The following is a 13100-nucleotide window of genomic DNA, read 5'->3' on the forward strand; positions in this document are numbered from 1 at the left end:
CTAATGCCTCCATGGGCTATATCCAGTGGTGTATTGTGTTACAATGTGTGAATTTTCAGCCAGAGGCTAAGCTTCACCTTGTCTCTTTAACAGATTCGGCACAGGCATACCATTGAGTTTTCACCCCTGAAAAAACAAATGGGTATAGCGCAACTCTATACAGAGTTTTTGACCGTCGGTGGTACGGAGGGGGCGTGCCTCTCCCGTCGCAATGGATCAATTGGATCTTACTTGAGATTTTTTTTATTATGAACACGAGGGGGAGGAGAGACCAGCAGCGATGGAAATCAAAAAATAAACCACTTATGTTTTAGAAGAGCCAGGCTTATAAATACTACAGTCAGAGCAATCCCGTTGATTCACTCCGCAGCAATAGAACTCGAGCCCAGGCTCCAGCTTCACAAATTAGGGATTGATTTTCTTAGACAATTTTAAATTACGTTTTATATTAAAACTTTTACCACTTGAAATATTCATTTGCAGTACATTGTAAACGACGGTGGGGTCAAAGCCTATGTTTAGTAGTGTTAGGTATATTTTGAATTGTATTTAGATATTCATCCATTCCGTTTATATTTGTAGGACGCGTTAACCTTCCGCTTTGAATCATAGCACTTAACTTTGATACCGTGCGTATGAAAACATACAATGGCTTCAACTTTTCACATAACCTTTTTAACTCTCTCCTTGACCAACTTGGCTCTATCGGAATTGTTCCAATCAGAGGAGATAATACCCGCCAAGACAAGTGTTAGAGGCGGCCATCTATGGAGAGGACACGAAGATCAACAAAGTATCAGGCTGAAAGCCTTTGGCCGCGAGTTCACGCTGAATTTGTCTCCGGACGACAATTTTGTTTCTCCCAGATTAAGCATTCAGCGAATTCAAGCGAGACATTTGTCTGCTCTTCTCAACAGTTCTGGATCTGGACATTTTTCCAGCGATGTCATGGAGACGGAGAAGAATCTGGAAGAGTATGCAGGCTGTTTCTACTCGGGGACAGTGGACACAGATCAGGACTCTATGGTTGCGGTTAGTTTGTGTCACGGCATACAAGGGTCATTCATTACGCACGGGGATGAATATGTCATTCAACCCAAAGTCAACGGCCATAGCAAAGCAGGCAGCTACACCTCGCAGGTGCACGTTATATCAAGGAGAGTTTTTACCCAGCCTCGTGAATCTCAAAAGACTGCTTTTGATCAATTGAAGGACGCAAGATGGTTTATGGACTCAGATGACGGCGAGTCATATCACGATGGGGATGAGGTTCAGGGAAAGAAGCGGAGTCGACGCTTTGTCTCTGCACCTAGATACATTGAAACACTGCTAGTTGCAGACTCCTCAATGACACAGTTTTATGGGGACGAAATCAAGGTGAGTTCTAACATAAATTGAATGAAAGATGACGCTACGTACAACCGTGTTTTTAGACAAAAACATTGACACAGGCAATCAATTGTTTCCCCACATTCAATGCTTGAGAGGATCATGTTCATATGCGTCATTACGCACGAATGTTTCCAAAGCACTCCAGTTTTCCAGACAGAATCACACCAAGTTCCTGAAATCGTTTATGAATCTGTCAAACCAGGGCAGCCAGGAGGGCGCATGCCTGTGTAAGCAATTGCAGTCTAGTCCAGTCATTTATACAATCTCACTACATCACAACCATGACTCGCCTTCATCCCATGCTTACGGGAAAGATTTTTTCTCGATTATAATACTAGCTAGAAACTTGGAATGAAAAGAGCTTTGCAAATTTAAACACGCCCTTTTACATGTAGCCTAGTCGAAGTCTTTGTTCACTTAAAGCAGGGGTCCCCAAACTACGGCCGGCGGGCCAAATGTGGCCCGCTCACACATTTGGACCGGCCCTCTGAACAATGCCAGAGACATATTTTGAACATTTAATTTTAAATAGGCCTATATGTTTTAATCATATCATATCTGTATTTGATAATAAAGGTTGGCTTTCAAACAAAAATTATAGTTATTATTAACTATAATTCTTAACTAAACAAATTATTTGTTAGATTCACTCACCAACAGAATGGTAAATTCAACATAACGTTCCATAGTGATCGAGCAGGTGCACGCGAGCCTAATACTGGTAGTCACTCCGGCCCATGTAATTTTCTGTTACAGACCGACCCAGCCCCACAATAAATAAAATAAAAATGATCGGTCCCTCGCAGTAAAAAGTTTGGGGGACCCGTGAATCAAAGTATATCACAGAATTACCAGCCTGTAATTGAATAAGAATGATAGCCTGACAGCTCATCTGGCGAATGTTGTTCAGTCCAAGGCATACTGTAGATCAGGACCGTGCAAAACAAACGTTTTCTCAGATTGGTAGTGAATATTACACAACTCAAATCAAAGTTCATTATAAAATGCAGAATATACTTTGCAATCCAATGCTTTTTAGCAGGTCCTTCCAAAGTGCAACAAAAGTACTTCTGCCACACACAATCCTGTAGTACTGATAGCTTCCTCCCAGTTATGTACTGCGTTGTTTTCACCACCCTCTGTAGTGCCCTGCAGTCAAGGGCAGCTGCAGTCAAGGGCAGCTGCAGTCAAGGGCAGCTGCAGTCAAGGGCAGCTGCAGTCAAGGGCAGCTGCAGTCATGGGCAGCTGCAGTCAAGGGCAGCTGCAGTCAAGGGCAGCTACAGTCAAGGGCAGCTACAGTCAAGGGCAGCTACAGTCAAGGGCCGCTGCCATACTGGGCGGTGATGAAGCCGGACAGGATAGTCTCTCTGGCACACCTGTAGAAGTTGATGAGGATCTGGGGAGCCATGCCAAATGTCCATCTGAGGAACAGCAGTGATGCAAGGAAATAAACAGATCAACAAGTAGGCTAGCTCATGCAGCTGTAGTTAAAATAATAATTTAATATGCTGTACTTCACAATAACGTCAGAGAAGGGTAAAGGTACACATGCTGTATCTCGTTACTCAAACTGACAACACTTCCTTTGGCTGTATCTGAAAGGGTAAACAGGAATGTTGGCACGGAGGGTCTGTATTTGAGTTAGCACCATCTGGGAAGGGGAACAAGCCAAAGGGAGTTTGTTTTTGTGGTCCTTCCACCCATTTTATTGATGGAAAGAAAAACACAAATGTTTAAACATTTGTGTCCAACTGACTTATGGATTTGGGGCGAGTATCCCAAGGCCTGTATGTATGTTGTCAGATGACCTAAACTGAATTGTCTTTAGAAATGTGGCCTCTTTCATCCCATGGCGTTTTTATATTGGAGAACATATAGTAGATTTTCAGCAATGGAGATGTACTTATCTTGTTACATAGGCAAGGAAGCTGTTAATCTCTATGACATAGTATGTGTGTTTGTCACCTCTCCAGCACTATCTGCTGACTCTGATGGCCATGGCTGCACAGATCTACAGACACCCCAGCCTCAAGAACTCTGTGAGCCTGGTGGTGGTGAAGATGCTGGTGGTGGAGGATGAGGAGGTGGGGCCCCAGGTATCAAGCAACGGAGGCGTGGCCCTCAGGAACTTCTGTTCCTGGCAACAGCTCTTCAACCCTTCCAGCGTGAGACATGCCGAGCACTACGACACTGCAGTCCTGTTCACCAGACAGGTATGGAGGGGGGCGTCACAGCTGTGGGTGTGACACATTCAGAAGCCGTGTCTTCTCCATACGCCAAAAATGATAGGTCTGCCCAGTCTTTTAAGTGGCGGTGTGGACTTGTTACTTGTTCTCTTCTAATGCTGGCGTATGTGTGATCATGTATACCGGTTAAAGAGATGCCAGGCAGTCAATGGGCTTGAATGGGCATGTGCATATCCCTTTACTGTGTGCTGTGGATACCACACAGTTAAATCTCTCTTCCCAAGTCTGCTGGCTGCCATGTATTTGCTTCATTTTACGATGGAAACACTGACAAAAATGTTTTGCTGGCAAGAGCTCCTCTTTTGGGGAAAAAAACCCTCTGTCTGGAACAAACCTACCGATGTCTGGATATCAGTGTCTGAGCCCCCTCTTCCTCACTCCTTCCCTCCTCTCCTCTAACCCTTTTCCTTCCCTGTCCTTTTCCCAATCCGAAACTCCTATCGCTAATTTCTCTAATGCTATTGCCGCTTTTTCTCTCTCCTCCCAGGACATTTGTGGATTGAAGACCTGTACCACGCTGGGCGTGGCCGACGTGGGCACAATGTGTGACCCCAAGAGAAGTTGTTCTGTCATAGAGGACAATGGTCTCCAGGCAGCCTACACCGTTGCCCATGAGCTCGGTATGTCAGCACACCCGAGGAACATGAGACTTGTTTTTGTCATATGGTGTACATTTGCGTGGAGTTCACAGAACATGCTTGCTTCCTGAGTCACCAGTCTCGGCCATTATATCTACCTCTTGACCCAATGATTTGATACATTGGCAGCAGCTTCCTTTGTGAACCAATTCTTCACGTGTTCTCACACCTTTCTCCAACTGTCTCCTCAGGTCATGTCCTGAGCATGCCACATGATGACTCCATAAACTGTAAGAAGTGGTTTGGGCACCTGGATGGGCACCATTTAATGGCATCAGAAATTGTAGACCTCAACAAGATCCTCCCTTGGTCGCCCTGCAGTGCCCGCTACATCACCGAGTTTTTCGACAACGGACATGGTGAGATAACTTTCTCTTGCTCTACTGTATCTCAAAACCTCAGTCTGTATTTTCACTGTCATTTCCCCTTTGCTGTTGGAGTGTGTGGAGATGTATTGGTTAGACTCATGGTTTGCAATGCACTACTTACAAACATCTTGTATCGACTGTTAGTCTTTATTGGTTAATATGTGGTTCACAGCTTTTATTTGGTTTTGGCACCAGAGAGAGCATTCTGTAAAAACCAAACTGTTTAAAAAAAAAAAAAAAGGTTTGCAGTTTCATTAACTTTCAATAACAGTTTTGAGACATTTGTCCTAAAGGCTCAGTATGTTATTATGTTGTTAATGGAAACCTGCCACAGAAAATGTGCTATGTAATTTTGGGCTTAAAGCATGGTGAGAAATCCTTCTATCACGTGGAGCCTACATTTCACAAGCTTATTTTCTTTCTCTCTCTTTTTACAATGCCTACTCTGCCTTAACCCATCCCCTAACCACTAATGATGGTGTCTAAAAACCACACTTTGTAATTTTGCTGAGAGTGTCAAAACTAACAATCCTAACAGAGTAAGCCGCTCTCTGTGTCTCTCGCTTCTCCGAGCTGCTTTTGTGGGATGGACAGTTACTGGAGCTACAGCAGGGAGATCAGTCAGATGACAAACAAATCAGACACATCAGACAGACAAGCACACAGGGACACAGGGACACACACACATACACAGGCACACTCTTTCTATCTCTCTCTTGCACACACTCACACATGTACTGTACACACACACACATGGCATGCCTGAAATTGCTGGCAGAAGGCAGCTCAGGATTGATGCTGGCATAGCTGGGCTCTTTCTTAAAGACCACTACAGTACTACACAATTCTGAGCGTGGAGTGTAAAATTGAAAGCTAGAAGGTATGTGAGTTACGCAATAGCGGGCGTATTTGAGTCATTGATTTATATCTATCAATATTTCAGTCTTCACTCACATTCTCTCTCTCTCCTTGACTCATCTGCTGGTGAGTCACACATTCTTGGTTTAACAACTGTTTTCCCTCACAGAGAAATCGAGTGCAGCCAAGCACATGTTGTCTTTACCGGTCTAGCCCCAGGTACATAGTGAACTGATGTTGCAGAATTTTAAACAGGATTTACATGGCTGGACACACTATAAATAAGCAACAATCTACTGTATATCAGAAATGTTTTTAAAAAAAATCCCTGAATTCTTCCCTGACACATTGGCACATCACCAACATTAGTATAATTTTGGTATGTACAATATACCAGACATTACGAATGATTGCTTTGATCCCTTCAAACTTTTAAGCAGTGAAATGTTAATTAGATTGTTATTGAGTGTGTTCCACATGTCAATCACATAACTAAGCCACATGAGCTGTTACATTTTGACAACATAACTTTAGCAAAGCAGACTTTCCCTAACAGATCTGTCAAGGAAATGTGTTTGGCCCATACTGTAGTTCGTTACTGTAATGAAAATAGCCCCTCAAGCAAAAATTGTGCACACCTGTTTTAGTTTGAAAACAGCATAGCATTTACAGCAGTCCACATGCAGTGGTTGGACTGGCATGCATTTGCAGTTGCCATAAATGATTGATAGAATCTTTGTTCTATGTGTGTTCTCGCTTAAGCCACTTTAAGATCCCATGGCCTCCGATAGTACAGTACTGTATGTACAGTAATGACCTGCCAATGACAGTGAATGAGTAGCATGACCCCAAAAAAGACAATTGCGTAATATTCCAGTCCTTTCTTTGAGAAACACACCTGTTTACAGAATAAACGTGACTGAGTGTGTGTGTGTGTCTGTATTTGTCTGTTAGGTGACTGCCTGTTAGACCCCCCAGAGCAGACCATGCCCCTCCCCATGGAGCCTCCAGGCCACTCCTACAGCCTCGACCGCCAGTGCCAGCAGGCGTTTGGAGAGGAGTTCACCCAGTGCCAAGATGCCCCAGAGAATCTGATGTGCAGCCAGCTGTGGTGCCGGGAGGAGGGCCAGCCCCACTGCACCACCCGCAACGGCAGCCTGCCCTGGGCGGATGGCACGTCCTGTGGGGCCAACGCCACCTGCCAGCGCGGCACGTGTGCCCTGACGGAGCACCTTGAGGGAGAGGTAGGCACGCGGTCACGGTGATTCAGTCTGAGTCACTCTGCTCTGATTTATGAGGGCTCTTACCTGCCCGAGAGTAAACGTCTCTCGAAAACGTGTTTAAATACCTTGCTGAAGATTTACTATCAACCGCTATAGCAGTGTTTATATTGCAGTCTGCTGGAGCCCTCCTCTCTCTTTGAGCCTCTAGACCTTCTTTCTGTTACAGACAATTTCTCGAACCATGCCCTGTATGAGCGGCCTTGACAGATGATTTCAGACAATTGTTTGGGTGGAAGCTTCTGGACCCTGGCTATGTTTCAATACCTCTTCTTCAAAAATAGAATGTTGCGCTTCACATGCCCCTGTCTGGATCCTTTGCCTGAGAGCCAAAAATAATCAATCCCCTTTTATTCAAGTCTCTAAATGTCAGTCTAAGTGCTTGGTAAAGTATATTTGGTACAGGTCTTTAAAAAGCACAAGTATATTTGGTGCAGCCCTTTAAAAACAGGCCTATTCCAGGGGGCTAGCTTGTGATCCCAGACGCCCTGGCTGTTAGAGATCTTCTTGTGGCCAGCTCGTAAAAACCCCAGAGAAATGAAAGGCAGTATCTTTGCACATGCCAGGAGCTGTGCGTATGTGGAGCTAGACGTCCGTACGGGAGGCAGTTACACGCGTGGCAGACTGCAGGCGATGACACGCCAGAGGAGACGCCAAATGGGAAAACAAAAACGTATTAAACGAGCGCTTATTGAGTCTGGCGTCTGACCCTCTAATGACAGAGTTGTCAGTAGATAAAGAGACAGCTTTCCTGTCACCTGAATGATTTCACACGAGACGATAATCAGTCGAGAAGAGATTTTGTAAATTGTAAATACTGTTGTCGATTTAACTCACTGTTGACAAAAGGTCTGTGTTGGCCCCTATAGGAGCCTGTGGATGGCGGCTGGGGTGGATGGGGCCCCTGGGGGCCATGCTCAAGGTCATGTGGTGGAGGGGTGGAGTTCTCCCAGAGAGAGTGTACTGAACCTGAGCCACAGAATGGAGGGGCTTACTGTGTGGGCCAGAGAGTCCAGTACCAGTCCTGCAACATCCATGCCTGCCAAGATGACCACGGTAACCTCCAGCAAAACACCATTCAATTCTATACGGTATAGCATACAGTCACCTACAGTGTAACATACTGCACTGATTGTAGTATTTTATGCAGTGCATCTAATGTGAGGTAATATGTGCATTTTAGCAGACGCATTTGATATGCTTTATAGCAGATTTTAACACACATATCCAAAGTAATGCACAAAGCCTCTTCATCTACAGTCAAATGTTACTCCTCTGAGCTATGCTCAGCCCAACACTGTTACCAGGGGAAGGATTAGTAATAAAACCTGCTGTGTTTCACCTTCCAGGGAGTAGCTTCAGAGACGAGCAGTGTGAGAAGTACAACAGTGAGAGGTACCTGGACATGCATGGCAACATCAAAGAGTGGATCCCTAAGTACAACGGCGTGTCACCCAGGGACAGGTGCAAGCTGTTCTGCAGGGCAAGAGGCAGCAGTGAATTTAAAGTCTTCGAAGCCAAGGTGTGCAGAGAGCCAGTCGACTTGTTGTCATTGTCTCCTTCGAAAGAATGTGGTGATCAAACCGTGACACGCCGGTCTCCTTTGATTATTTTTGTCTTCAGGTGGTAGATGGCACCACCTGCGGCCCAGACACCACATCCATCTGTGTCCAGGGCCAGTGCGTGAAGGCAGGCTGCGACCAGGTAATAGGGTCCAATGTGAAGATGGACAAGTGTGGAGCGTGTGGAGGGGATGGAACCACTTGCAGGAAGATCACTGGATCTATGAACAACGCCATGTGAGTTGAATGAAACACCTAGCCAAGTAGCAGAATGTATTTGATGGGAGAGTTTAGTTTGAATTTAGTTTGAGCTTAGTTTAATCCCATACTAAATTCATTTTTAGCGCATGAAAGTGTATAAAAAGTGTCTCTGACCCAGTCGTCTGTGTTAATTGTAGATTTGGCTATAACGACATTGTGACCATCCCGACGGGGGCCACCAACATTGACATCAAGCAGAAGAGCCACCGGGGGATCAAACACGACGGCAACTACCTGGCTCTGAAGACAGAAGGAGGAGCCTACATCCTGAACGGGAACTACTCGGTGTCGACGGCGGAGCAGGACATCCCGGTGGCGGGGGCGGTGCTGCGCTACAGCGGCTCCTCCACCACCCTGGAGAGGATCCTCAGCTACCAGCGGCTCCGCCAGGCCCTCACCGTCCAGCTGCTGTCCACCGCCGGAGACTCCGCCCCGCCCCGGGTCAAATACACCTTCTTCCTCCCCAGGGACGTGCCCTTCACCAAGCCAGGCTCCGAGGGCAGGGGCCCCCTGCACGCCATCCTGCCCTTTGGGGGAGCTGACTGGGTTCTGGGGGAGTGGTCTGAGTGCTCCAAGAGCTGCGGTTCTGGTTGGTCCAGGAGGAGTGTCGAGTGTCGCGACGGGGCGGGCTTCCTGTCCTACTTCTGTGACGAGGACCTGCGGCCGGTGGACATTCGGCCGTGTGGAGACCTGCCCTGCCCCATCTGGCAGCTGGGCCCCTGGTCTGCCTGCTCCCGGACATGTGGGGTGGGCCTGCGCCATCGCACTGTTCTGTGTTTGGACTACACAGGCAAGAAAGTGGAGATGGAGAAATGCAATCCTGCCAAGAGGCCTGAGGTTGTCTCCACTGAATGCAGCTATCTGGACTGCTGAGCTGCGAGGAGGCAGGAGAAGAAGAAATGTTAGTAGCAGGCAGCAGTGGAGTACATTACAGTGGGAGGTAGTGTAGGGCTAGTTAGTAGGGCTAGTTAGTAGGGCTAGGAAGTAGGTGTAGTAAGCAACTAACCAGCATACAACTTTTTCCCGACCACCCAGACCATGCTTCAGAGACAAGCAGGACAGCTCGTCACATGCGGTCAGTTCACTAATATTGACCAAAACTACAACCATGGCTTGGTCATAGAAAATACTGTAGATGAATTTGACAGTTTACTTTCTGTCATTGTTTGTTTCCTTGATGTCAAAGCTATATTTGTAAACCACTATTGAAGGTTCTGTTATCCAATAGAGATCTACCTCATAGGATGTGAAAATCAACTCTCAAATCAGTTTCTGTTTGCAATTTAAATGCAGTTCATCAAAGGCACATTAACTTTACATAAATCCTGCTGAGATTCTCTGGAGTGGTTTAATACCTCGATCCATCTTTGTCAACATGAATCACATCCCAGATTAGGTAGAGAAATTCCTAAACGGTAGACACAAGGTACCATGATATTGGTTAGCAAAGCATAAGAATTTCTCAAAAATATAGACATGTCATCATGCCTTATCAGAGCTCCTCATAAGGTTATTTCCATGACTCATCAGTTCTGGAATAATGGAGTCTGGTTTGGATGTGTACTCTGGCCACAAAACACCTCAGGCTAGAATGTTGGCGGCTCTAACAAGTCACAGCTATCTAATTAAGCTTCAAAATAAATCTGAAACAATATATATTTTACCCTTGGGATTTGATTGACTGTCTGTTGCTTCTTAAAGTGTTGTTTTATGAACAGTGTAGAATAGTTAATGGTGTGCTAAATGAATTACATGTTACACTTTGCATTGAGAGCTAGGTGCAGTTAGTTGCAGCAATGTTTTTTAAAGGTGATCTGGAGCAATCTTGGATGCAACCAACACAGGATTATATTTATTTGTCATGCTATGTTTTCTTTCTTATTATTCTTGGCAATAGTGTGACTGTGGTCATATTTTTTCATCAACAGAAAAAATCTATTTTTATCCAATGGAAAATGCTTCACTTTGGCCTAAACATTATTATTGACACCAATCTGTTAGCTGTAGACTAGAAGAATGGTCTCTGGTTCATTCTGTTGCTCTGAAATGGAGTATATTTTGTACAGTGCCAATTGACCTAATTGTATACTATGTCATGATGGATGAGTCACTATGTGTCATTTGAAATAGCTTAGAGACAAACACAGTCATGAATGTGGCTAAGTACGTAGTTGTCTAGCCACACAACTCACACAGATGATCAGAGGGAGGGGTGTGGTCTCCAGTCCTCGGGGAGATAGAGATGAAGACTTGTAACATAGATTACAGACCTGTGTATTGTTACACAGAAATAAGAGTCATGTTCATTCTCTGGACAGAATATAAATAGCATATAGTCAAACAAACAACAACAACAAAATTATTGTTTGTAGATTAGCTAAAGTATATTAGTCTATAAAAACCCTTACAATATATATCACCAAACTATTGATGCCTTATGCAGGGATATGCAAATGGTAGAGGTGTCATTCTTTGTTGGGTCAGTTTGTTCTGGGGCTTCCACACAGGGAAACAGCAGTAATTAATTAATTTAAAGGAAAAGATGTAGATCACATTTCAAAGCATTCTATCCCTTCAATGAAGGTCTGTATTGTGCTATTGTTGTAGCTTCCTTACAAAGCTATTTATTTTGTAATACTCTCTGACTAATTGTTACAGTTTAATCTTTAAATGATGTGTTGTCTGTACTGTCCTCTAGAATCATTTGAAATAAGACTGATTAATGAAAGTCAATAAAGACGTCACTTGACTAAAATTGTAATGTTTTGGGGTCTTTTTCTGAAAATATAATTAATAAAAGAAGATTCCAGCTAAATATTCCAGCTGCAGTTGTATGACACTTATTCATGTGATTAGAGGTGATTAAATACAGTTTTCATTTAGAGATATATTTTTAGCACTTGAAGGCAAGTGACAAAGTAATTGTACCTTTGTCTGACCTACTCTATATAGCTTGATGCACCCTTTGCAATGATTGAAAACACACTTGCTCAGAATAGAAGTCAGTGCTTTCAGAGAACAGCTAATTAGCCAATTCCATTTAATAATAGAATTCCAAATAAAAAGGATAAGGTTGGTGTAACACAAGTAATAAGAAACCATCTGTGGAACTGAGTCATATGGGTCCAAGGAATTTCTTTTGAGGAGGATTTAGCAGAAGGAGGCAGCTGTTGGTGACTTATGGAATCTGCCCATGAAATAGGCATCATTAAAATACAATGTGGAAGATTGGTCCAACAACATGCTTTGCTTTATACTGTAGATATCTCCTCTTTTCAACACACTGATGGCTATTGTTAGGGGCTGATCGGAGGCAGGTTATTTGCCAAAGGGCCTACGGTTATTTGAATCAAACAGCAATGAAGTCATAAGCTTTGGGTTTCTCACTCAAAAAGATAAATGCGCACACTGCAAAACCATGAAAATCAATTTTTGCCAGTATTTCAACTATTAATTGTTTTTTTTGCTTTTTTTTTTGGACTGCTTGACTAAATCTTAGCTGGGCCTTGAAAATGTTAGATGGTGGTGAGTACGGCAATTCATCTTCGACTACAGACACTGGATCTTGGTGTTGACATGGGTCAAGGTGCTTCCCAGGATTAAGCCCATGAGATCCTTAGAGGGAGTTTTATGAGAGACAGGCCTTCAGCAGCTCTTAGAGAGTAAGTCTATCATTCCTTTGTTGGTCCCTAGACACAAACTTGGTCATACTAAGACAGAGGGCTTCTCCATCAAAGGACTAATCCTTCATTTCCACCGGCAGTCTCCCTACTTGTATTTGGGGGGAGATGATGGTTGAGGTTGTAAACACGGTCGACTGAAGCTAAGCAGCGGCAGGTATCCTACCAGACGGCACACGGGGATCTCTACTCTCCAGAGTGGCCCTGTCAGTGGGCCTCCTCTCGCCTTTCCCGTCCAGCAATAACAAACTGAAGCAGCCCAGACCCTGACCTCGAGTGAGGCAATCCACTGGCGGAACGTCAGATATGCGACGCGTAGCGAACGGGTTGACAGAGGCTCTGCCGCTGCATGATTCAGATCTGATACGTGTTCCTCTGTTCAGATAATAAGAAACAGCCTCTACTGGCCCTGCTGCATCCCTGGACAGGTGCTGTCCTTACTTGGGTTCCAAAAGGCCCCTCTGCTTTGGTGTTGCTCGTACATCTCCTGCCTCCACATGCAGATGTCAACAAGCCCGATGACACTGTTTGGTAAATACGCAAAAAAGCACATCGTTTCTCGATTATCTTTGTGCTCGTTCGTAAACAGTGGGTTGGACATCACGGTTCTCCATCATTATGCAGCGCCGTGCCAGTGTCAGATTGGTGAAATGCCAAGGTGAACACAGCCTGGCTTTTCACCATTACCCTAAATCGTTCATAGTACAGTTCAGGTCTCTGTCCGTGAAGCAACAGCAGACTTCGCTTCAGGACAAGACATCATGTTCTCGTCCATGAGGGGCCCAGAATGAATATGATGCCAGTAAATGATCCAG

General features: G+C 44.7%; 1 protein-coding gene across 1 annotated transcript; it reads left to right on the forward strand.

Annotated features, from left to right (window-relative positions):
* Positions 1-648: 648 nt before the first annotated feature.
* Positions 649-9478, forward strand: LOC136962787 (A disintegrin and metalloproteinase with thrombospondin motifs 8-like). The gene is made up of 9 exons (XM_067256676.1): positions 649-1377; positions 3366-3605; positions 4126-4258; positions 4468-4635; positions 6457-6746; positions 7652-7838; positions 8132-8304; positions 8406-8581; positions 8743-9478. Exons 1-9 carry the CDS (start codon positions 649-651, stop codon positions 9476-9478), a joined length of 2832 nt encoding a protein of 943 aa, XP_067112777.1.
* Positions 9479-13100: the final 3622 nt, after the last annotated feature.

Source organism: Osmerus mordax, chromosome 19, assembly GCF_038355195.1.
Source record: "Osmerus mordax isolate fOsmMor3 chromosome 19, fOsmMor3.pri, whole genome shotgun sequence".
Lineage (NCBI taxonomy): Eukaryota > Metazoa > Chordata > Actinopteri > Osmeriformes > Osmeridae > Osmerus > Osmerus mordax.